At 55.8% G+C, this 20,746-nt stretch overlaps 1 protein-coding gene across 3 annotated transcripts; it reads right to left on the minus strand.

Annotated features, from left to right (window-relative positions):
• KIF7 (kinesin family member 7) lies at positions 271 to 19,917 on the minus strand. 3 transcript variants are annotated; one of them, XM_021098960.1, is made up of 19 exons: positions 19,744 to 19,917; positions 17,148 to 17,499; positions 15,202 to 15,402; positions 14,184 to 14,577; positions 13,421 to 13,946; positions 12,525 to 12,641; positions 11,761 to 11,988; positions 10,431 to 10,591; positions 9,889 to 10,004; positions 9,549 to 9,701; positions 7,085 to 7,287; positions 5,600 to 5,797; positions 5,074 to 5,199; positions 4,761 to 4,937; positions 3,221 to 3,436; positions 2,405 to 2,611; positions 1,484 to 1,682; positions 1,256 to 1,402; positions 271 to 1,066 (listed from the first exon to the last, which is right to left on the minus strand). In XM_021098960.1, exons 2-19 carry the CDS (start codon positions 17,473 to 17,475, stop codon positions 693 to 695), a joined length of 4,071 nt encoding a protein of 1,356 aa, XP_020954619.1. In that variant the 5' UTR covers positions 17,476 to 17,499; positions 19,744 to 19,917; the 3' UTR covers positions 271 to 692. The 3 variants fall into 3 exon arrangements, with proteins under 3 accessions (XP_020954619.1, XP_020954621.1, XP_020954620.1); XM_021098962.1 differs by having other exon boundaries at positions 17,148 to 17,297; positions 19,744 to 19,864; XM_021098961.1 differs by lacking the exon at positions 19,744 to 19,917 and adding an exon at positions 17,896 to 18,122.

The following is a 20,746-nucleotide window of genomic DNA, read 5'->3' on the forward strand; positions in this document are numbered from 1 at the left end:
TGGTCTGTGGTGCAGCCACATCTCAAGGTCAATCCCGGCAGTCAGACCCTCAGTTCCCACCATTCACAGGGAGACTCACCTGAGTTGTGTTTTTGCCTGGAGCGCCCCATGGACCAGCTCACTGTCAAGTCTTGGCCAGGAGCCTGACTAATGGTGAGGGCTGATTCAGAACTATCTCATAGTCTCCGAAAAGCTTTCAAGCCTGTCATGTTCCCAAATCTGAGTCCTACTGTGATCCTGTAAATCAGACTCTAAGCAAAAACCCCTTTCTCCATCCAGAGATTATTCTCATTTATTTATAAAATGATTTTACAAAACTTTTAAAACTGCTAAGCTTCCCATTTCCCCCCACTGCCATATACATGAGACCGTTTAAACCAGTCCTGTTGCCACTGACAAGCCTTGGCTGAACTCCAGAATTAACAGTACACACATGTTGGCTCGAGACCAGAATCATCCCTCTGAAACTCAAGCCAAAAGGTAGCAATCTGGTACTGCAGCTTAAAGCGAGTGATTGGTAGGAATTTTTAAAAAAGCGATTTGAGTCCCATTCTGGGCTATGGCCCACATTTGTTGACTTCAATTGGAAAGACCAGGACCTGATTTGGAGTTTGAAGTAAGGACTCTACAGAAGCGCGTGTAGGCAACACCCCTTTCAGCAGGCTCCAGGTCTCCCTCCCGAGCGGCTCTCCCTACAGGGGGTTCTTCCTGACGTCAATCATCCCTGGGCTGGCCCTTCGTAGTTCCCGCCGGGGCTTGGGCAAGGACCCGAGGTTCCAGGGTGGACCCACCTCACCCACAGCTAGCACCCGCCCCACCAGGGGCTCAGTGGCCTCCCGCTGCCGCAGCTCCTCAGGGGAGCCCTGCTCCTCACTGCACAGGCTCGAGCGTTTCCATGTCAACGGCAATGGGGCATGGACCAAGTCCCTTATCTCCTCCCGGGCCCTGGGGGCGCCCTCGACGAGGGGGGACTGCCAGAGCGGCTCAGGTGCTGCGTGGGGCCCGTCTTCATTTGCAGGGGCTTGTCTGTTGTCCAGGCACAGGGTCCTCTTCTCCCCACCTGTCACTGGGGACAATGACATCCCTGTCAGAAACAGATGCAGCAGCACCTTCCTAAAGCCCTAACCTCCCAATGCCCTGGCGTAATGAGCAGTGTGTGAGCTGAGGTTAGAGTGGTCTCAGCTCCTCCCAGAACCAAGAAAAAAAACCCGACCTTAGAGCAAGGCAGGGCAAAGCATGCGCACAGGACAATTACCCCTGCCCTGGCCTCCAGTGTCCAAACTGCTGAGCTGCTGCTTCAGTTCCTGGTTTAGCCACACGTGGCGGCCCAGCTCCTTCTCCAGAGCTTGGATCCTGGTCTCATACTGCCTCTTGCTGTCCGCAAACCCTTCACCAAGGTGGTCTGGAGGGGAGACGCAGAAAAAGGATGAGGGGCTGCACGCAGGCCACAGCCACCTCAGCCTCGGGCAGGCCCACGCCTCACCTCGACTCTGCTGGAGCAGGAGCTGCATGTTCTGCTCATGCTCCTTCTGCTGCAGGGTCAGCTGGCGGTCCATCTCCAGGCGCTGCCGCTCCAGGGCTACCTCCAGCCAGTAGACCAGCCTCTGCTGCTCCTCCAACTGCATCTCCAACTCCGAGAAGGCAATCTGCTGCTGGTGCTGCTCCTCTCGGAGCGTCACCACCTGTCCCAAGACCCAGCCAGGCTTAGCCCCCAGCACCAGCTCCCTGCACTGAGGGACTCCTCAACCAGAGATCTGGCCAACTTGCCACCAATGGCCGACAATGCTCCTGCTGAGCCAAGACTTGGCTTCGGTCACCTCAAGGTGGCAATGCTCTAAGCAGCAATTTCCAAATCTTATTTGTCCTCCCTGCCTAAAACTTCTAGTCACACATTAAGAAGCTTCTAGGCAGATTTTAAGGCAAATTCTAAGCAGATCTCAAGCGTAGATCTCAAGATTTTATGGAGGCCAGGATTTCTCAACTCTGGAACATCTGACATTTGGGGTCTCGTAATTCTTGGTTGTAGAGGCCTGCCCTGTGTGTCATGAGATACTTCACTGCATCCTTGGCCTCTACCCCCACGGTTGTGACAACCCAAAGTATGCCTAGATGTGGCCAAATGTTCCCTGGGGCAGGGGATAAAATCCTCCCTTGTTTAGGACCACTGATCTGGGCCACCCTGAAGGTGCCAATAGGACTGGAAGGGGAGGTGGAGGAGACTTGGTCTTGGTTTCACCGAGTAAGGCAGACTTGAGGCATTTGAGACAGCCCTGGAGACTAGAGTTTGTCCTGATTCTGTCTCTCTGTCTGGAAGGGAACAGGGGGTTCTCGAGCTGCCATCAATACTGCCCCTGGCCCCACATTCCAGAAGGAGGAGGCATAGGTTCGTGAGCCGGTGACCTACCTTGTCAAAGTACTTGCAGAGCAGGGCTCTAGTCTCCGAGGACGAGAGGTAGCTAAGCTTGGCCATGAGGTTCATCTCGCACTGGGACAGCAAGGAGGCTGAGGCCCGCAGCACCCGCTGACGGCACGTGATGGCTTCGTTCTTGTACTCGATGGCCGCATCCAGGGCCTCAATGGCCTCATCCAGCTGGAACAGTGTCCGCTCCTCCTGCGGGAACATGGGGATGTGTGTGTGGGGGGGGTAGGGGTGGACTCCCTGCACCACAGGATGCCCACTCACTGACAACAGAAGGCTCAGGATGTCACACATAGCCACCACCCAGCCCTTAACAGGTCCCCTTAACCACAGTCAGCATGGCGGCCTGTTCTACTACTGCAGGAACGGGTGTGTTTCTATCGCAGTCCTGACTGGGGTGGGCTGGGGGGGCTCTTCTAAGAGGCTCTTTGAAGCATGTGACCTCTGGGGTGATCAGCACTCGGGCTCCAAGACCCTGTCCTAAAGGAAAGGCATGGCGGGACCGCGAGGCACAGTCTGCCACGGTTTCTCTTAGGGCAGGCTGTCTCTGCTGTCGGGACTCAGCGCTGCACTGACATCCTCCCCAGGGAGCTGAGAGTGTGAGCCCGCAGGCCATGGGACAGAGGATGCAGAACAAGCCCAGAGTCCACTGGGCAGGACCGAGAGGCTGGAGTGGGGCGGGGGGGCTGGAGCGGGGCGGGGGTCGGGGGGGGTGTCCATCAGGCTCTTTGTGGGCCAGTAGCTGGGAGGACTGTGCATCCCAAAGCCTCGAGGAAGCCAGGGCCCGGGGCCAGCCCGCACCTCAGGGGACAACACGTTGCCCTGCCTCAGCTTGCCATCGATCTCCAGCCGCTGCTTGAGCAGTGAGTCCTTCTCCTGGCGCAGAGCGTCAATCTCCCTGCGGATCTGCTGCTGGCTCTGGGCGCTGCCCTGCCGCAGCTGCTCGCTCTTCTCCGTGAGCTCCTTCTCCAGGTGCTCCAGCCGGCTGGACACTCGCACAATGTCCTCGCTGAGGGCCTGGGGGTGGTACCGCCAGCAATTAGGGAATGAGTGGGTCCCACCCTCCTGGGGGCTAACAGGGACATCCCAGCCCTGCCATCACTGCTGGATGCTAGGGAGGAGGTGGCGCCTTCCTGCAAGAATCTGGCACCCCAAGAGGGCTGCTCAAGGGTAAGCCTGACTCTTGGTCCTGCACTGGGTAGTGAGGGCTGCTGAAACCCATGCCTCTGAGGAGGGGCCCCCAGAGATGGCCTTGAAGGAGGAGACAGATGAGCAGAGGAAAGGATAGTCCTGACCAGGAGGGAACGGATGACATGGGCAAAGGCAGAGCATGGTGGTGATGGCCTGTCACTGAGATTTGTGATGGGAATTGAGAGGAATTAGAGACCAAACCCCAGAGGCCCTTCTGAGAAGCTGACATGGGAGGAAGTGAGGGCTCTAATGGCTGAGGGAAACTGCGGATAATCCAGCATCACCGAAACCCTCTTGGACTCCATGACCGCAGGAGTGGGTCTAGAACCCTGCGGGAGTCTAGCCGGAGGACCCACTCCCAGAACAGGCTCTGGGCTTCGTATATGATGCACCACCCTCTCTAACCCTCATGGCAGCTGTGATTCCATTAGACAGATAGGGAAACTGAATCAGAAGCTTCCTACTGAAAAGGGACCAGGGAAGCCACATGGAGCTGGGTGGGGCCAGGTCCGACTGCCTCCAATGCCAGTGAAAGTTCTTTCTCTTTGGCCGAACCACCTCCATACCTGTGGTTTCTGGTTTTGCTTGCATGGTCCCAGAATGGGTGGTAAATGAGGTAAAATGAATTGTGGGGTAGATACTTGGAGAGGTTTTTCTACCCAGAACCTGCATCACAGGAGTTCCTGTGGTGGCTCAGTTGTAACAAACCCAACTAGTATCCAGGAGAACTCGGGTTCAATCCCTGGCCTCGCTCAGTGGGTTAAGAATCCGGCATTGCTGTGAGCTGTGGTGTAGGTCACAGGTGCAGCTCAGATCCCATGTTGCTGTGGCATAGGCCAGGAGCTGTAGCTCTGATTTGACCCCTAGCCTGGGAACCTCCATATGCCTCAGGTGTGGCCCTAAAAAGCTTACCAAAAAAAAAAAAAAAAAAAAAGACATGCATCACAGACACCCCAAAGCCCTAGAATTGTTGAGGGATCCATAGGATATAGCCCAGTAGAACAGCGCTTGACCTGGTTAGAACTTACCTGGCAGGGGTATCACCTAGAAGAACCTCAACTGTCTACACCTCACCTGGCAGGGTTATCACCTGGAGAGACTTCACCTGAAAAGACCTCACCTGGCTGGACCCCACCTGGCAGGGCCTCACCTGGCTGGACCGCAGCCGCTTGCTCTCCAGCCCTGTCTTCTCCTGCATCAGGGCCTCCTTCTTGGCCAGGATGGCTTCCCGCTTGCGGAGCTCCTCCCCCAGCTCCTCCAGTGCCCGCCGCTGCTGAAGCACCTTCTCCATCTCCTGGTCCAGCCACTTCTTCTGCTCCTCGATCTTCTAAGGGACAGTGGGGGAGGCGGGGAGAGAACTCAGACGGGAAGAAAGCTGTGCCCACTGGCTGACCCCTGGGGAACCCTAGCAACTGGCCAGGCTGTGGGTGCCCCTGGGGTCACAGGCCCAGCCCAGGCCCCACCTGTTGCTGCTCCAGGCTGACCACAGAGCCATTGCTGCCACTGCGCCGCTTCCTCTGAAACGCCGCGATCTCTTCTGTCTTGATCTTCAGGATCTTTTGCTGCTGCTCGTGCTTTAGCTCCAGCTCCTGGGGAGGCACAGGGTTAGCTCAGTGAGCAGGGCCATGAGTGGTGCCAGGGTCCTCCCAGAGCCTGTGACTCCCCACAGCCCGCAGGAGTGCCCGGCCCTGCATAGCATCACCCAGCTTTGCCACCCCCTAGGTCTTGCTGGGGACCAGCAAACAGACGTGAACACTTAACACGTTGCCAGTCCCCTTACACAGGTCATCTCACTGCATTCTGACCCTGGCCTTGAGCTTCCCATAACTCTCCTCATTTTCAGGTGAAGAAACAAACTCAGGGAGGCTGAGTGATCTGCTTGATGAGGTCATGTGGCTGGGAGTGCTGGGACCTGCACGGAGTCCTCTAGCTCTGTGCCCAGTGCAGCCTCCCAGCCTGGACAGGATGCCCCGTCACCAAGCACCCGACCTTGACTCGGTGCTGCCGCTTGTTCATCTCTGTCTCCAGGCGCCGCTTCTGCTCCGTCTCCTCTCGAAGCCGCCTCTGCAGCTGCCCCTGCTGCTGCCGCATAAGTTGCACATTCCTCTCAAGCTCCTGCAGCCGCTTCTCACTCTGGGCCGACAGCGACACCAGCCGCTCTGTCACCTGCTTCTTCTCCTTCAGCACCTGGGACAACACAGGCTCCACTGGGCCATGCATAGCGGCTGCAGAGAGCCTGGCATGGTGTCTGGGTCTCAACAAGGGCATGCAGGACAGAAGGGAAAACGGGTGGATAAATGATGGACTAATAAAAGTATCAAAATGACAAAAATGTCAAAATACTATGACATTTACTAGGTACCAAGTGTTCTCAATATATTAAAAAGTCCTAACAATTCTATGAAAAGGTATGATTATAATTATTCCTACTGGAGTTCCCGTCGTGGCGCAGTGGTTAACGAATCCGACTAGAAACCATGAGGTTGCGGGTTCGGTCCCTGCCCCTTGCTCAGTGGGTTAACGATCCGGCGTTGCCGTGAGCTGTGGTGTAGGTTGCAGACGCGGCTCGGATCCCGCGTTGCTGTGGCTCTGGCGTAGGCCGGTGGCTACAGCTCCGATTCGACCCCTAGCCTGGGAACCTCCATATGCCACGGGAGCGGCCCAAGAAATAGCAACAACAACAATAACAAAAAGACAAAAAAAAAAAAAAATAATAATAATAATAATAATAATTATTCCTACTAAACAGATTAGGAAACTGAGGCGCAGAGAGGTTAAGACACTTGACCAAGGACACACAGCTAGTAAAGGGCAGAGCTGGGATTCAAACCCAAGCAGTCAGGTTCCAAAACCTGTGCTCTTGATCCCGCTACTGTACTGTCTCTTGGACACGTGAACTGAGCAAAGAAGGGAAGAATGATGGATGGACACTTGGTTGCAAAGAGATGGAAGGGTGGGTAGACAGATGGATGGATAGGATCACATAAAGGTAAAAAACCAGACGGACAGATAATGCACAGATCGATAAAGGGGAATATAAAGACAAATGAAGAGATGCATAAGTGGATTAGATGCATAAATGGATTGGATGGACACATGGACTGATGAGTGGATGGACAGAGGGATGGTGGGACAGAGAGGTGAAAGGAGAAAGGAAGGGTAGATGGAGGGAGGGTGCAGAGGGCTGCATGCGGGAGGGTCAGCTTCTTTTGATGGTCTCCTGGTGGTCTTCAGGCAGGCCCCGCCTCCCTGCCTCTGCTGTGTTTAAAGCCGAGTTGACCCCCAGCTTCTGTCTAACACCAGCCTCATCCCAGGAGGCCAGGAGGCTGTTTGCATCACCAGCCAGGACTGGGGCACAAGTCCCTGAGCACCCACAGGTTCTTCTGTGACCTTGGGCTCTGGAGTTCACACGTCATGACCCCAGGACCACAGCCTCAGAGGCTGCCACCCCAACCCCCGGGGCCTGACACTGACCTGCACCTGGCTTTGAGCGGCAGCAACCCTCTTGCGGAATTCCTGGAGCTGGGAACGTGAGCCAGCGTCCTGGGGCTCCTTGCTCTCAAGCTCCCGCAGCTGCCTCTGGCCTTCGCTCAACTCGGCCCGCACCCGCTCGGCCTCCTGCTCCAGCTCTCGGATGCGTTGGCTGTGTTGGCGGTTCAAGGCCTGGGCCGCCTTCCCTGGAAAAAAGGGGGGCTGTGTCGGCCCAGGCAGCCCCTCTCTCTGTAGAGAATCATAGTTTGTTCCCGAGAGGTTTTCCAGAACTGTGTTGCCCCTGGACACCTATGTGAATTTTGCCATACCTTTTTTTTTTTTGGTGGCTGCATGACACTGGTTTGATATGGGATCTCAGTTCCCAGGCCAGGGATTGAATCCTGGGCCATAGTGGTGGAAGCACCAAATCCTAACCACTAGCCCACCAGGGGACTCCCAAAATTGACTTTTTTTTTTTTTTTTTTTTTTTTGGTTTTTAGGGCCATGACCACAGCATATGGAAGCTCCTAGGCTAGGGGCCAAATTGGAGCTGTAGCTACCAGCCACAGCCACAGCCACAGCAATGCCATATCCCCAACTCACTGAGCAAGGCAAGGGATTGAACCTGCATCCTCATGGATGCTAGTCAGATTCATTCCCACTGAGCCACAACGGGAACTCCTCATTTTTTAAAAGAGCTTTATCCATAGCAGTGCCCAAGGAAATTATGAATTACCTAGATCTTGTTTCACCTAACGCATGGCTAAAATAAAGGCATAACTTGAGTCTGCATACAGCTAAGCCTCTAGAACTACCATTTATTTGCAGGAAATCTGGAGGACAGAGGAGCAAGCAAGACGACAACACGAAGAGGCTAAGAAACAAATCCAGAACATTTGGGGTTTGGAACATTCTGGAGAATGACTGTGAAGAGGTGAGACAACATAGACTTCAGAGACCTAACAAAAGGAAGTATAATGTGTGGACAAGTCCAAAGCTGTACACAGACGCTACTGAAGAACTGCTTCTGCTCTGGGCACTGAGAGGACACTGGTTTTGTTAGATGTATTGATGGCATTCTGGTTAAAATGTCCAGAAAGAGGCATACTGAAAGGCTTCGGGATAAAAGGACATGACGCCTTGGATTTGTTCCAAAATATTTCAGCAATGAAAAAAGGGAGAGTTGAGCGTTCCTGTCGTGGCATAGCAGTAACAAACCCGAGTAGTATCCATGAGGACGCGGGTTTGATTCCTGACCCCGCTCAGTGGGTTAAGGATCCGGCGTTGCCGTGAGCTGTGGTGCAGGTGGCAGATGCAGCTCGGATCCCACATTGCTGTGGCTGTGCTATAGGCTGGCAGCTGCAATTTCAATGTGACCCCTAGTCTGGGAACTTTCATATGCCTTGGGTGTGGCCCTGAAAAGACCAAAAAAAAAAAAAAAAAACCACGAAAAACCAAAACAGAAAGAAAAAGAGAAAAAGGGGAGAGATGAAACAAACGTGGATGAAGCTTGGAAATGCCACATCTGCTGATGGCTGTGTAGGGAAGCGCTACATTTGTCTATCCTCTCATATGCCCCTTTGAAATTGTTCCCAATGCATTTTGTAATAAATACATTCATAACTATTAAAATAAAAAAGCTCATCTGTGGATTCCCCCTGTGGCACAGTGGGTTAAGGATCCGGCATTGTCATTGCTGTGGCTCAGGTTGCTGCTTTGGCACAAGTTGGATCCCTGGCCCGGGAACTTCCACATACCTTGGGTGTGGCCAAAAAAAAAGCTCAACTGGTCACCACTGGTTACCACCTAAAATCGATCCCTGCTCAATCATGCATATCACCAGTAGCAGACATAGCATGATTTGGAGACACTGCTCTCCCAAGACCAGAAGATTCTATGCCCAGCACAGTGCTTGACACACAGCAAGCAATTGATAAATAATAGTAGTAAAAAGTAAGGCTTCCTGGAGTTCCTGTCATGGCTCAGTGGTTAACAAACCCGACTGGTATCCATGAGGACACGGGTTCGATCCCCGTCCTTGCTCAGTGGGTTGAGGAGCCAGCATTGTCGTGGGCTGCGGTGTAGGTCGTGGATGCAGCTCAGATCTGGTGTTGCTGTGGCTGCCAGTGTAGACCGGCAGTTATAAATAGCTCTGATTCAACCTCTAGCCTGGGAACCTCTATTTGCCATGGGTGTGGCCCTAAAAAGACAACCAAAAAAAAGTAAGGCTTCTTGAAAGCTGCTGTAAGAACTTTACCTGAATTAACTCATTTCAGCAACCTTATAGAGGCAATTGTTATCTTCACCGTTGAGATGAGAAAACTGAAGCACAGAGGGGTTATCCCACCTGTTCAAGGTCACACAGCTGGAAGGAGCTGAGCTGGGTATCAAACCTACACCTTCTGGACCCTGCTGTCAACCAGCTCTGGGTAGGAGGCCCGGGGGTTGGTGGGGGGAAGCCCCTCACCTGTGCGGACCAGCTCGCCGATGAGCTCCTCCTTCATGCGGATGTTGATGGCCAGCTCGCGGATCTTCTGCTGTGCTTGGGCCAGCCGCCACTCAGAGGCGGTGGCAGCCGGAGCCTGGGGGGGCCAAGCTGGGGTCTTGCTCCCACCAACCACTGTAACAGGCCAACCGTCAAGGCTGCTGCCCCAACTGACTATGGGGGAGGCAGGCGAGGGGAGGGGAGAGGAGGGGCCTGCCCTGGCCAGGGGCAGCCAGGGACGGTGGGCGGGCCGTCCGGGGTGGCAGGTCCAGGACTGTGAAGGGGAGAAAGGGGTGGGTCCCCTTCTGTACCCACAGCTCACCTCTGGGCCCCAGGATGGCTGTGCCCAGCTCCCCCAGGCGAAGCTCTGGGTCCTTCCTGCCAAGTGGATTCCCTGAGCAGGCCCCCATCCTCTGGCTCCGCTTACCGATCCCGTTTCTGGAGGGCAGAAATGGGAGTCTGTACCCTCCCCAGTCCCTGCCCCCGGCACAGCCACCTCCTGGAGGTGGCCCAGGAGGGGAAGAGATGCCATTGGATCTTCCAGCCCTCCAGGGTCACTGTGACCCTGGGGTGCCAGTGTGGCAGAATTCTGAGGCCATCAGCTGAGCTCAGAGGGCGCAGGGCAGCTGGGGGCACCGAGGGCCACCTCAGAGGCTAAGAACTGGGAGGCTTGGGCCCATTTGTCAGCACACCCAGCCCAGTGAGAACTCTGCATTCAGAGCCCACCACCCCTGCCTGCTCTCCCCCAAGGACCAGCCAGGGTGACATCGCTGAGGGCACGCTGAGACCACCGTGCGATTCCCCCTCCTCCTGTACCTTGACCTTGAGTTGGTCCTTGTTAGCTTGGCAAAGGGTCCCACTCACCTGCGCAGGTGCAGGGTCCGCCGGAGGGGCTCCAACTCTTCCCCCGCCCCTCCCCCCTCTTCCTCCTCCTCCTCTTCCTCTGATGATGCAGCTGAAGAGCCACTTCCCAGCCTGTCTCCCACCTCCAGAAACCTGGTGCCAGACTCCCTGGCATCTGTCATCTGCAAGGGGATGCCAGAGTTTCAGGACAGGAAGCTTGCAGGGTATTCTCCATCAGCCATCTCTCATCACCAAGTCTTTGCCCCTAACGATGCTCTATCTTGCCTGCCCCCTCACACAACTCCACCTCTTCAAGCCCTACCTCACCCTCAAGATCTAGCTCAGGAGTTCCTGTTGTGGCACAGCAGAAACGAATCTGACTAGGAACCATGAGGTTGCGGGTTTGATTCCTGGCCAGTGGGTTAAGGCTGTGGTGTTGCCATGAGCTGTGGTGCAGACATGGCTCAGATCTGGTGTTGCTGTGGCTGTAGTGTAGGCCGGCAGCTGGAGATCCAATTTGACTCCTAGCCAGGGAACTTCCATATGCTGTGGGTGTGGCCCTAAAAGCTAAAAAAAAAAAAAATGTAGTTCAAATGACATCTCTGGGAAGCCTTCCGTGTCTCCAGGTGGAGTAGGAGCTTTGTCCCTCTTCCCTTGCTCCTTCCTCTTCTTCCCCCCCCACCCCACCCCCACCTCCCTCCCTGCTCCAGCTCCCAAAGCAAAGCTGGCACTCCTCCTCTGGTGGCAGCCTGCCCATTTCTATCTTGTATACAGGTCCTCCACACCCATGTCTTAGCTCACCAACAATGCCCGCCAGAGTGGGGGGTGCATAACAGGCTTCTGCCAAAGCCACATCCTCCCTCTCCTCAGTCCTCTAGGCCTTTAGAGCTGAGATGACCCAGAGCTTTCAGGCAGATGCAAAGGAGCAGGCTTGGTCCAAAAGGCCCCAAGAGACAGAACTAGAGCAGGAAACCGGGCTCAAGAAGATTAGAGCTCATGGAAAAGTGAACTTGTGAAGAAAGGCAACCACAGACAGAGAGGTGGGGTAGCCTCAGAGGTGATGAGCTCCCCATCTCTGGAGGTATGCAAGCTTTCTGTTCCAGACAAGAAGCTCCTCTGTAACCTCCTCATCCCAAACATCTACTCTGGGGGATGCTCAAGGGCACCAGATCCTTCTGAGAGGCCCTACCCAATTTTGCTTCATTCCTCTAGGGACCCCAGAAAAGGGGCATCTCGTAGCTAGTCCCACGAAAGCATGGGGCAAGGGCACATTACCAGCATTACCTTTCCTTTGCCGGAGCCTGCCTAGGTCAACAGGCCTAACAAATGCCCAGCCTCACCACCTCCTCACCTCTCCCCAGTTCTCAGGACCAGCTCCGTCTCCAGGAAGGCAGCCAGGGGGCACCATGCCCAGCACATGGGTGTTGGCACCCCCCAGGGGAGCTGTGTGAGGACGAGGCACAAAGGACCCAGGGGGCAAGCCCTGCAAGAGCCCTGGGGCCCCCCAGCCAGGCCGCACTAGCTCCAGCCGCAGCCGCAGCTCTGCCATCTCCTCCTGCTGCTCACGAAGACGGTCGCTCTGGAAGACATGGTCCAGGTGCTGACAGAGGACCCAGATGTGGGAGAGGCGGGGTGCAGGGATGCTGACAGGCAGAAGTACAGGGAACTGAAGAGCATGTCTGAGGCCATCCTGCCCTCTCTGGGCTAAAGTGGGGGGTCAAATGCTTCTGACCACTTCTTGGTGTCCCTCTCGCACACAAATTGCCTTAGTTTGGGTTCAAACCCGTCCACCCCGCCACATATCCGAATCACGTCCTCCACAGCCATGCTCCTCACGGCCACCAGAGGGCGCCAGGAGTAATGCTGACCCAGTTACCTTGGGACAAAATGCAGGGCTGCCTCCCCCCATTCCCACTTCCCATCCAACCTCATTCCTTTCTGCACACCCCCTTGTACCAATGTGTTCCTCACCTCCGCACTTTTGCTCATGTTGTGCACCTCCCCGTATTTACCCATCCTGCCAGAACCCTGCCTCCGCTAACTTCCTCTCATCCCAACATGGTGTTTCACCTCCTGACAGAAATGCCCCCCACACGTGGAAGGGGGCAGCCCCACCTGCAGTTTGTACTGCTCCATGGCGTCCTCCAGCGCAGCCAGAAAGTCCCGGTTCTCTTCCTCCAGCTGGGCCACCTGGCTCTGCAGGGCCAGCAGCTGCAGCCCCCCCTCATCTTCCTATGGGGCGGGGAGAGAAGCTTCAGGGGCAGGAGCTGGCTGTCAGGACAAGCCTGCCTAGCCCTGAGACACCTGAGCCCCTTCCCTGCCAGAGGTTCCCCTAACCCTGCTTGCTACTCTGCTCCAAGCCCTATCTGCAGTGGGGGCCCCACCTGGCCTGCGGTCCCCTCTGCAAGCCACGGAGGGTCATGTCTCATCATTATTAATTATATTTCCCTTAAAAGTAACATCACCACTATTAGTAGGAACAGCTTAGCCTTCACCGGCACTTGCTGCATCTTCAATCTTTACATGACCGGGGTTAGCCCTGTTTTACAGATTGAGACTCTAAGAAATGGAAAAGTCATCTCGATCATCAGCAGAAGTGCCTCCGAATCCCGAACGTGCTCTGCTAAGGAGCAAGGGGCAGGGACACACAGTTGGCTGTATAATAACCTTCTTTTTTTTTTTTTTTTTTTTTTTTTTTGGTTGTTGTTGTTGTTATTTCTTGGGCCGCTCCCGCGGCATATGGAGATTCCCAGGCTAGGGGTCGAATCGGAGCTGTAGCCACCAGCCTACGCCAGAGCCACAGCAACTCGGGATCCGAGCCGCATCTGCAACCTACACCACAGCTCACGGCAACGCCAGATCGTTAACCCACAGAGCAAGGGCAGGGACCGAACCCGCAACCTCATGGTTCCTAGTCAGATTCGTTAACCACTGCGCCACGACGGGAACTCCATATAATAACCTTCTTCCTCCCCTCCCCCAGCCCCGGGAGACACCCGGCCCTTGGCCACCTTTTGCCCGCCAGGCCCCTGCGTGGCCTGCTCCTCGGCGGAGGCGCTCTCGATGCCGCTGTCCGGCCCAGAGGCGGAGCTCAGGGCGCTGCGCTCGCCCTCGACGGCGCACAGCCAGTCGCGCACCTTGCGGGCGGCAGCACCAGGCAGGCCAGGCTCGGCCTGCAGCTCACGCAGGAGGCTGTAGGCGGCGTCGGTGCGGGCTCGGTAGCGCGCACACTCGGCGCCCAGGCGGGCGGTGGCCGCAGCGGAGGCGGCCGCAGGGCCCGGGGCGCGCCGGCCCCGGTGGATGATGCGCGTCTCCGAGCGGTGCTTCGGAGGCCCTCGCGCCAGGACTGCCGCCGCCGCCTCCTCGGGAGCCCGCTCGGCCTCGAGCTGCCAGTTGATGGTGGCGCGGTTACAGATGTTCTGGGCACGGCTGGCGTAGTTGAGGGTGTTGAGGGTCTCGTCAAAGTCGGAGGAGGACGGGCTGACACAGGCGATCATCACTGTCTTGGCGTTCCCGCCCAGGGAGTCTTTGAGGATCCTGAAGACACCAGGAGAGATGTGTCAGGGACCCCAAAGTGGCAGGGCTAGCGCACCAGACGCCAAACAGCGTCTGATCCTCTGTGTGGATCGAACCGCATAAGCGATACACCCCGCAAACCAAAGGCGGGGCTATCTCCTAATCGCCTCCCCCAACCCCAGAAGCCAGAGAACAGGACAGACTAGTGTGGCTCTCGAGGCCCCTTCTCTGTGGGCCAGCGGCCACTGGGCAGCTCACCGGGTGATCTTGGAGTCCCGGTAGGGGATGTGGCTGCTGCGGCGCTGGGGGTCGCCCAGGGCGCTGATGACGTTGCCCAGCGCCAAGAGGCTGCTGTTGATCTGGATGCTCTCCTTGAGCCGCTCACCCGTGCTGCCTGTCTTGAGTACCCTCTCCGAGCCTGCCAGGTCCACGAAGTGGAACTTGGAGATGAGCAGCTGGCCCGCGGGGGGTCGAGGCAGGCGGCTCGGCGCCCGGCCCCTCTGCTCCAGAGTCACGGTGAAGACAGTGTGTGAGCGGCTGGAGAGGCGGTTGAGGTGTGTGGCCCCCGTGTGCCTCGCTGCGTTGCCCATCTCCAGGAGGCTCAGCACCTCGTCCAGGCCCTCCACGTCCACCTCTTTCACCCCACACACAACTGTGGACACAGAAGGCTGTGAGCCCAGGGCAAGGACAGCCTGAGACTGACCAGCCACCAGAGCAGGCAGAGCAGGCCTGATTCTCCACAGGCCTTTTCCTTTTTTTTTTTTCTTTTGTCTTTATAGGGCTGCACCAGAGGCATATGGAGGTTCCCAGGCTAAAGGTCGAATCAGAGCTGCGGTTGCCATGCCTATGCCTATGCCACAGCCACAGCTCACGGAAATACCAGATCTTCAACCCACTGAGTGAGGCCAGGGATTGAACCTGTGTCCTCATGGATGCTAGTCAGGTTCATTTCCGCTGAGCCACAACAGAAATTCTGACGGCCTTTCTTGACTCAGGGGCCTCTTCCCCATGCTTAGGGGGTCCTGCTCATCCTGGCTGGGGGTTGAGGGGATCCAGTTTCTCCCAGGCCCACCTCAATGCTTCTCATTCTGGGTCCACAAATGTATGCTGAGCTTAGTGGGGACAGGGGAAATGAAAGTAAAACCATCCAGAACTTGGCTTTCCCAGTGAGGAGGTATCCCCCCCACACCAGACAGGTAAGCCACCCTAAGCAGGTAAAGCCTCCCCAAGCCAGATACCCTACTCCGAGCCAGTGGAGGACCCAGGAGTTCCTCACCAACATTCCCGCGATCATCCTCCCGAAGCTGGATGTCACGGCTGGCAGTGCCCACCTCCAGCAGGTCCCGGAACTCCTCCTTGTACACTTCCAGGTAGGACACGTGCACCAGACAGTCAAGCAGGTCGTTCTCATCAATCAGCTTGAAGGCCTCAGCCATGGCCCGCGGGATGATGCCCTGTTCATCCTCATGAAGGGAGGCTGGGGGGGATACCACAGGGCCTCCTACCACCATGCCTTCTGCTGGATGTGGCTCCACCTCCAGGCAGCAGCAGAGGCCAGAGTGGACTGGGCAGGCAGAACTCCAGAACTGGAAGCAGCTTCTCCAGGTTCAACCAACCCCTTTCATGATGTTAGTATCCCGTTCACTATACCCCGGCCAGATGGTCAGATACCATTTGCCTGGCTCCTCCTGGGGACTCATTACCATAGTCTGTGCTCAGTTATCTAAAGGACCTCCTGAATTTATCCCAAGGAAGTAGTAAAGACGATGTTCAGAGCACACTCTTCCACATAACTTAATAAAAACGCAAACATCCTAAGCATCTATCCTAACATCCAGTAGGGGATCTGGTTACATAAATTATATTCACAATGGCATGCCAGGCAGCCGCTAAAATTTTTGATCGAAGATTACTTAACGATGTAGAGAAATGGAGTTCCCATCGTGGCTCAGTGGTGAATGAACCCGACTAGGATAGATGAGGATTGGGTTCGATCCCTGCCCTTACTCAGTGGGTTAAGGACCCAGCGTTGCCATGAGCTGTGGTGTAGGTCGCAGACGCAGCTCGGATCTGGCACTGCTGTGGCGTAGGCCGGCTTGGATCCCTAGCTGGTAACCTCCATATGCCTCGGGTGTAGCCCTAAAAAACAAAAAAAAAAAAAGAAAAATGAAAAAAGTAGAGAAATGTTCGTCATACATTGTTAAGAAAATAAAACAGAATACAGGAGTTCGAATTGTGGCTCAGCGGAAACTAATCTCACTAGCATCCATGAGGACGCAGGTTAAATCCCTGGCCTCACTCAGTGGGTTAAGAATCCAGCGTTGCCATGATCTATGGCATAGGTCACAGACGTGGCTGGGATCTGGTGTTGCTGTGACTGTGGTGTAAGCTGGCAGCTACAGCTCAGATTGAACCCCTAGACTGGAAACCTCCATATGTCACAGGTGCAGCCCTAAAAAGAAAAGAAAAAAGAATACAAAAGAACAAGTACAATACCATTGTTTAAGATATAATTTTCATCAAAAGTGAAACAGAAATGCTAATAGGGTGAGTGATTTCTGAAAGGCAAATATCAAGTCAGTTTTATCTTGTGTGTGTGCTTTTCTGTATTTTCCTAAATTTCCACAACAAACATGTCCACAGGATCTGGCATTGCTGTGAGCTGTGGTGTAGGTCGCAGACGTGGCTCAGATCTGGCATTGCTGTGGCTGTGCTGTAGGCCAGCAGCTGTAGCTCCGATTGGACCCCTGGCCTGGGAACCTCCATATGCCTCAGGAGCAGCCCTAAAAAGCAAAAAAAGAAAAAAGAAAAAAAAGTACAGAAATGTTCCAACCTATATTCTGTGTTATTTTCTTAACAATGTCTCACGAACATCCCATTCCAACCACCATTCCAGCTAGAACACGGATTCCTGACCTTTGGCAGCCACCCTGACAACCTCCAGAGACAGGCCAACTTTCTGAGCACCCCTTCTCCCCGTGAGAGGTCCCCAGAACCAGATAACATGGACCCACCTCCATGGAGTAGAGAAGGCCACTCACCTCCAAGGACTCTTCCTTCTTGCCCTACTCTGCCCACTGACATGGCTGGGTGCAGCCTGGGCTGCTGATCTGTTTAGGAAACGCACCCTCCCTCCTCCAACATGCTGTCTCTAGCAGCAAGAGCGCAGGGGCAGAAATTCAGGAGACAGTGAGGCACGGGGCCTCAAGCAGGGTCACTCACCGACACTGGTCTCTCCCATGGTGTACGTCTTCCCAGAGCCTGTCTGACCGTAGGCAAAGACGGTGGCATTGAAGCCCTCAAAGAAAGCCTCCAGGAGGGGCTGCACACAGGCCTGGTATACAGTCTCCTGCCCGGCATCCTCGTCCAGCACTACATGGAAGCCAAAGTGGCGGTCTCGGCCCAGGGTGACTCCGCCATGCCCCGGCTCCACCCTCAGGCAGCTCTGGTGCCCATGCAGCAGCTCCTTGGGAAGCAGCGGGCGGACTCGAAGGGCCACCCTCACTGGGGCCTTCTCGGCCGCTGGCAGCCTCTGGGCCTCCAGCCCCATATTGAGGAAAGTCTGCTCCCGGCCCTGGGAAAAGAGGAAGAGGCCCCTGTCATCAGCAACTGGTCTCACCTTGCAGGGGACCTGGAGCCAGACCCTGCAGCTCCTGACTGTGGACGGATAAAAGGGAGAGTGATCAAGGTTCCAAACATCCTCCGTGCCCCAACCACCTGACGCCCAAATGCTGCAGGGGCCAGCATAAAATCCGACACAGTAACATCATGGCTCCCATCGCTGGCAAAATAAGGCCCTAAGCCCTCCAGTAGACATCCAGGGGCTTCCATGTTCTAGCTGCTTCCTTCCACTCTGACCACATCTCCTAGAAGGATGACACACACACACACAAGCAGCACCACACAGGGACCTTATTTCCCTAACACGCCCTGGGTTTTCTGGTCTCCACCTTTGTCACCTCACACCCACCTTCTTCAAAAAAGTCAGCAGAGGGGTTTCCACCGTAGCAAAGTGGGTTAAGAATCCAGCTTTGTCTCTTCGGCCAGGTGGGTTCAATCCCCGGCCTGGCGCAGAAGGTTAAAGATCCGGCATTGCCACAGCTGTAGCATAGGTCGCAGCTGCCGCTGGGATTCTATCCCTGGCCTAGGAACTTCCATATGTTCCATATGTTTGATGGGTGCGGCCAAAATCGAAGAAGAAAAAAAAAAAAAAAAAAAAAAAAGCCAGCAGATCCTTTGAGAGCAAGACCCCCACGGTCAAATACTGCCAAATCCAATTCCTAAATCAAGTTCACCTGTTTGTCTCCATCCTCTCGCCAAAGCCCTGGTCCCAGCCACAGAGATCTTCACCAGCCTCCTCACTGGCCTCAGCCCCCCTACACCTTCCTATGCTGCGACCAGGGGCATCTTGCAAAAATACAAACGTGATCTAGTCACCCTCCTGCTTAAACTCCCCCCAAAACTGGCTGCCCAATGCCTCTGAGATTCAAAACCTTAACAGAAAACAAACAAACAAAACCTTTATCGGGGCCGGAGTTCCCGTCATGGCTCAGTGGTTAACGAATCTGACTAGGAACCATGAGGTTGCGGGTTCGATCCCTGGCCTTGCTCAGTGGGTTAACGATCCGGCGTTGCTGTAAGCTGTGGTGTAGGTTGCAGACGCGGCTCGGATCCCGAGTCGCTGTGGATCTGGAGTAGGCCGGTGGCTACAGCTCCGATTAGACCCCTAGCCTGGGAACCTCCATATGCCGCGGGAGTGGCCCAAGAAATGGCAAAAAACAAAAAACAAAAAAACCTTAATCGGGGCCCTGCCTATTTACTTCCTGTACCCCACCTTCCCTCACCATCCTCTGCCTGCAGCACACTCAGTGTAGCCTGACTCCCCATCCCGCCAGGCTTAGGCTGGTCCCATCCTCAGGGAGCTAGGGAAGGGCAAGCACACGCCAGCACACACACCCCTGGTTCTTCCAACAGCCACTGACCACTCCCTTCCCTTGCAAAAGCCATATTATCCGTTGGTCTCCCCCTACCTCCCAAACTGGGAGCTAGGAAGCAGGGACCCTCCTGTTCCCTTCGTGCTCCAGCTGCAGCTCCCAGCATAAGGTCCAACGCTTAGTAGCTGCCTAACAGTGATAAATAATCTTTATCCAAGGAACTTTCCTCGTCCCCTTCTTCCCTTCGCTTATCGCAGACCTCACCACATCCAACCCCAACTCTAGGGTCACAGCACTTTTCTTTTCACGATTTAACTTCTCTCAGCACCTGTAATGGTCCGTTCGTTCATTCAGGCCTTGCTGGGTGCCCGGGCCTGAGCACACAGTGGTGCCTGCCACGCAAGATTGTAGGCGCCTCCATGCACCCCTCACCCAGAGCCTTTCCAGCCCCGTTCCGTGCTGGCTTCTCCGCGCCAGGGCTCCGGGCATTGTTCCGCGCCCCCAATCTCCCGGACAACACCGGCGCAGTCGGGCGCCCGGGGTAGGAGATAGGGAGTCAGAGAAGCTGAACTCTCGAGACAGGAACTCACGGAAAGTTTGGAGAAGTGATTACAAACGCGAACCCGACTCTCGCAGCGTGGGCCCTCACTCCTCCTGGCTAGGCCCGGAATGCCGGCCTCAGGCCCCCGACTTAGGGAAGCGGAGAGCCCCCGCCAACTCCAGGAGGCTGGTTAGCAAGGATGGAGGATCCTCGTGTTGGGTCAGGGATCCCCTGGCGTGCCGACGTCCAGGGCCACCCGGCCCAGGTCTGCCAAGGTGGGGGCGAGCGCGCGCCTCCCGCCTCCTAGCCCTCGACCTCCACCGCGTCCCGGACCCACACCCACCTGCTAGGGTAGGAACGCAGTCCCCCTGCGGGCCAGGAAGGCTCTGAACCCCAACTCGGCGCGCTCGGATGCCGTCATTGGGACCCCCGCCCATCAAACATCCCGCCCCTCACCCGCCACTCCGCCCGCCCGGGCGCTCGGGGGCGGAGGCGCTGGCCGCGCGGCGCCGCGGAGTCTGTCCGCAGAAGGGGCGGAGCCGAGACTGGTGGGGCGTGGCCTGGGCGTGGCCTGGGCTGAGGTGGGGGTGCCGCCCACCCCAGGTCCTCTAGCACCGCCTCTGGTCTCAAGCGCTGGGCGCCGATCCTAGCCAGACTCGCCTAATACAGAGGCCACAGCGGCCTCCAAGGCCGGTCTGATTCTCTGAACTGGAGAAGCCCACCAGCCGATGGAGCAGGGCCCCTGCGTCTTAAAATGCAAGTTGTAACAAATGAGAGAAGGAAAACTAACTAGGAGACTTTTGCACTCTGTGAGAAGAGGGTGGATTTTCCAACACTGAGACTCTGGAGAACAGAGGCCTAAAAATAAACTACGATCCGTTCGTTCTTCCTTCATTCATTCCGTTGCAGTCTTTCTCTTTCCCACCATTATTGCCCCTCTATCCCAGCACTCCTTCCACCCCACGCCCTCTCATAGCTCAGCAAAGCTCTCCCTTCCCAGACTCCAGGAAGCCTCCACCCCACTTTTTTCATCTGATTTCACGACTCCTAAAGCTGAGAAAGATTCATCCCCCACGCGAATTTTGCGGTTGGGATGAGTGCCCTGGCTGCACCCTGGGCACTCACACCAGGAAGAGCCCCAGACCCGGGGTGACCCAGGGGTGGAGAGATGAAGCCGCGGCAGAGCTCATTCAGGCCTTCTAGGCTGTGAGGCAGAAAGCAGGGGTTCTGCCCCCGCGGCGGGCTCAACCGGAGCCCGGCCCTGACAAATGTGACCCCACATTTCTGATTTGTAAGCCCCCAGCTTGAAATGGGATGGCATTCACCGGCCCGTTTGAGGACTACAT

The sequence above is a fragment of the Sus scrofa genome, chromosome 7, assembly GCF_000003025.6.
Source record: "Sus scrofa isolate TJ Tabasco breed Duroc chromosome 7, Sscrofa11.1, whole genome shotgun sequence".
NCBI classification, from domain to species: domain Eukaryota; kingdom Metazoa; phylum Chordata; class Mammalia; order Artiodactyla; family Suidae; genus Sus; species Sus scrofa.

Excerpts from the sequence above, each read along its gene's own strand:
- KIF7 (XM_021098960.1), bottom strand. The coding sequence starts at position 17,475 with ATGGGGCTGGAGGCCCAGAGGCTGCCAGCGGCCGAGAAGGCCCCAGTG. Across the intron at positions 4,938-5,073 it reads TCAGCCTGGAGCAGCAACAG|AAGATCGAGGAGCAGAAGAA; the intron begins GTGGGGCCTGGG and ends ACTGTCCCTTAG. Across the intron at positions 1,683-2,404 it reads TCTGCAAGTACTTTGACAAG|GTGGTGACGCTCCGAGAGGA; the intron begins GTAGGTCACCGG and ends GTCTTGGGACAG.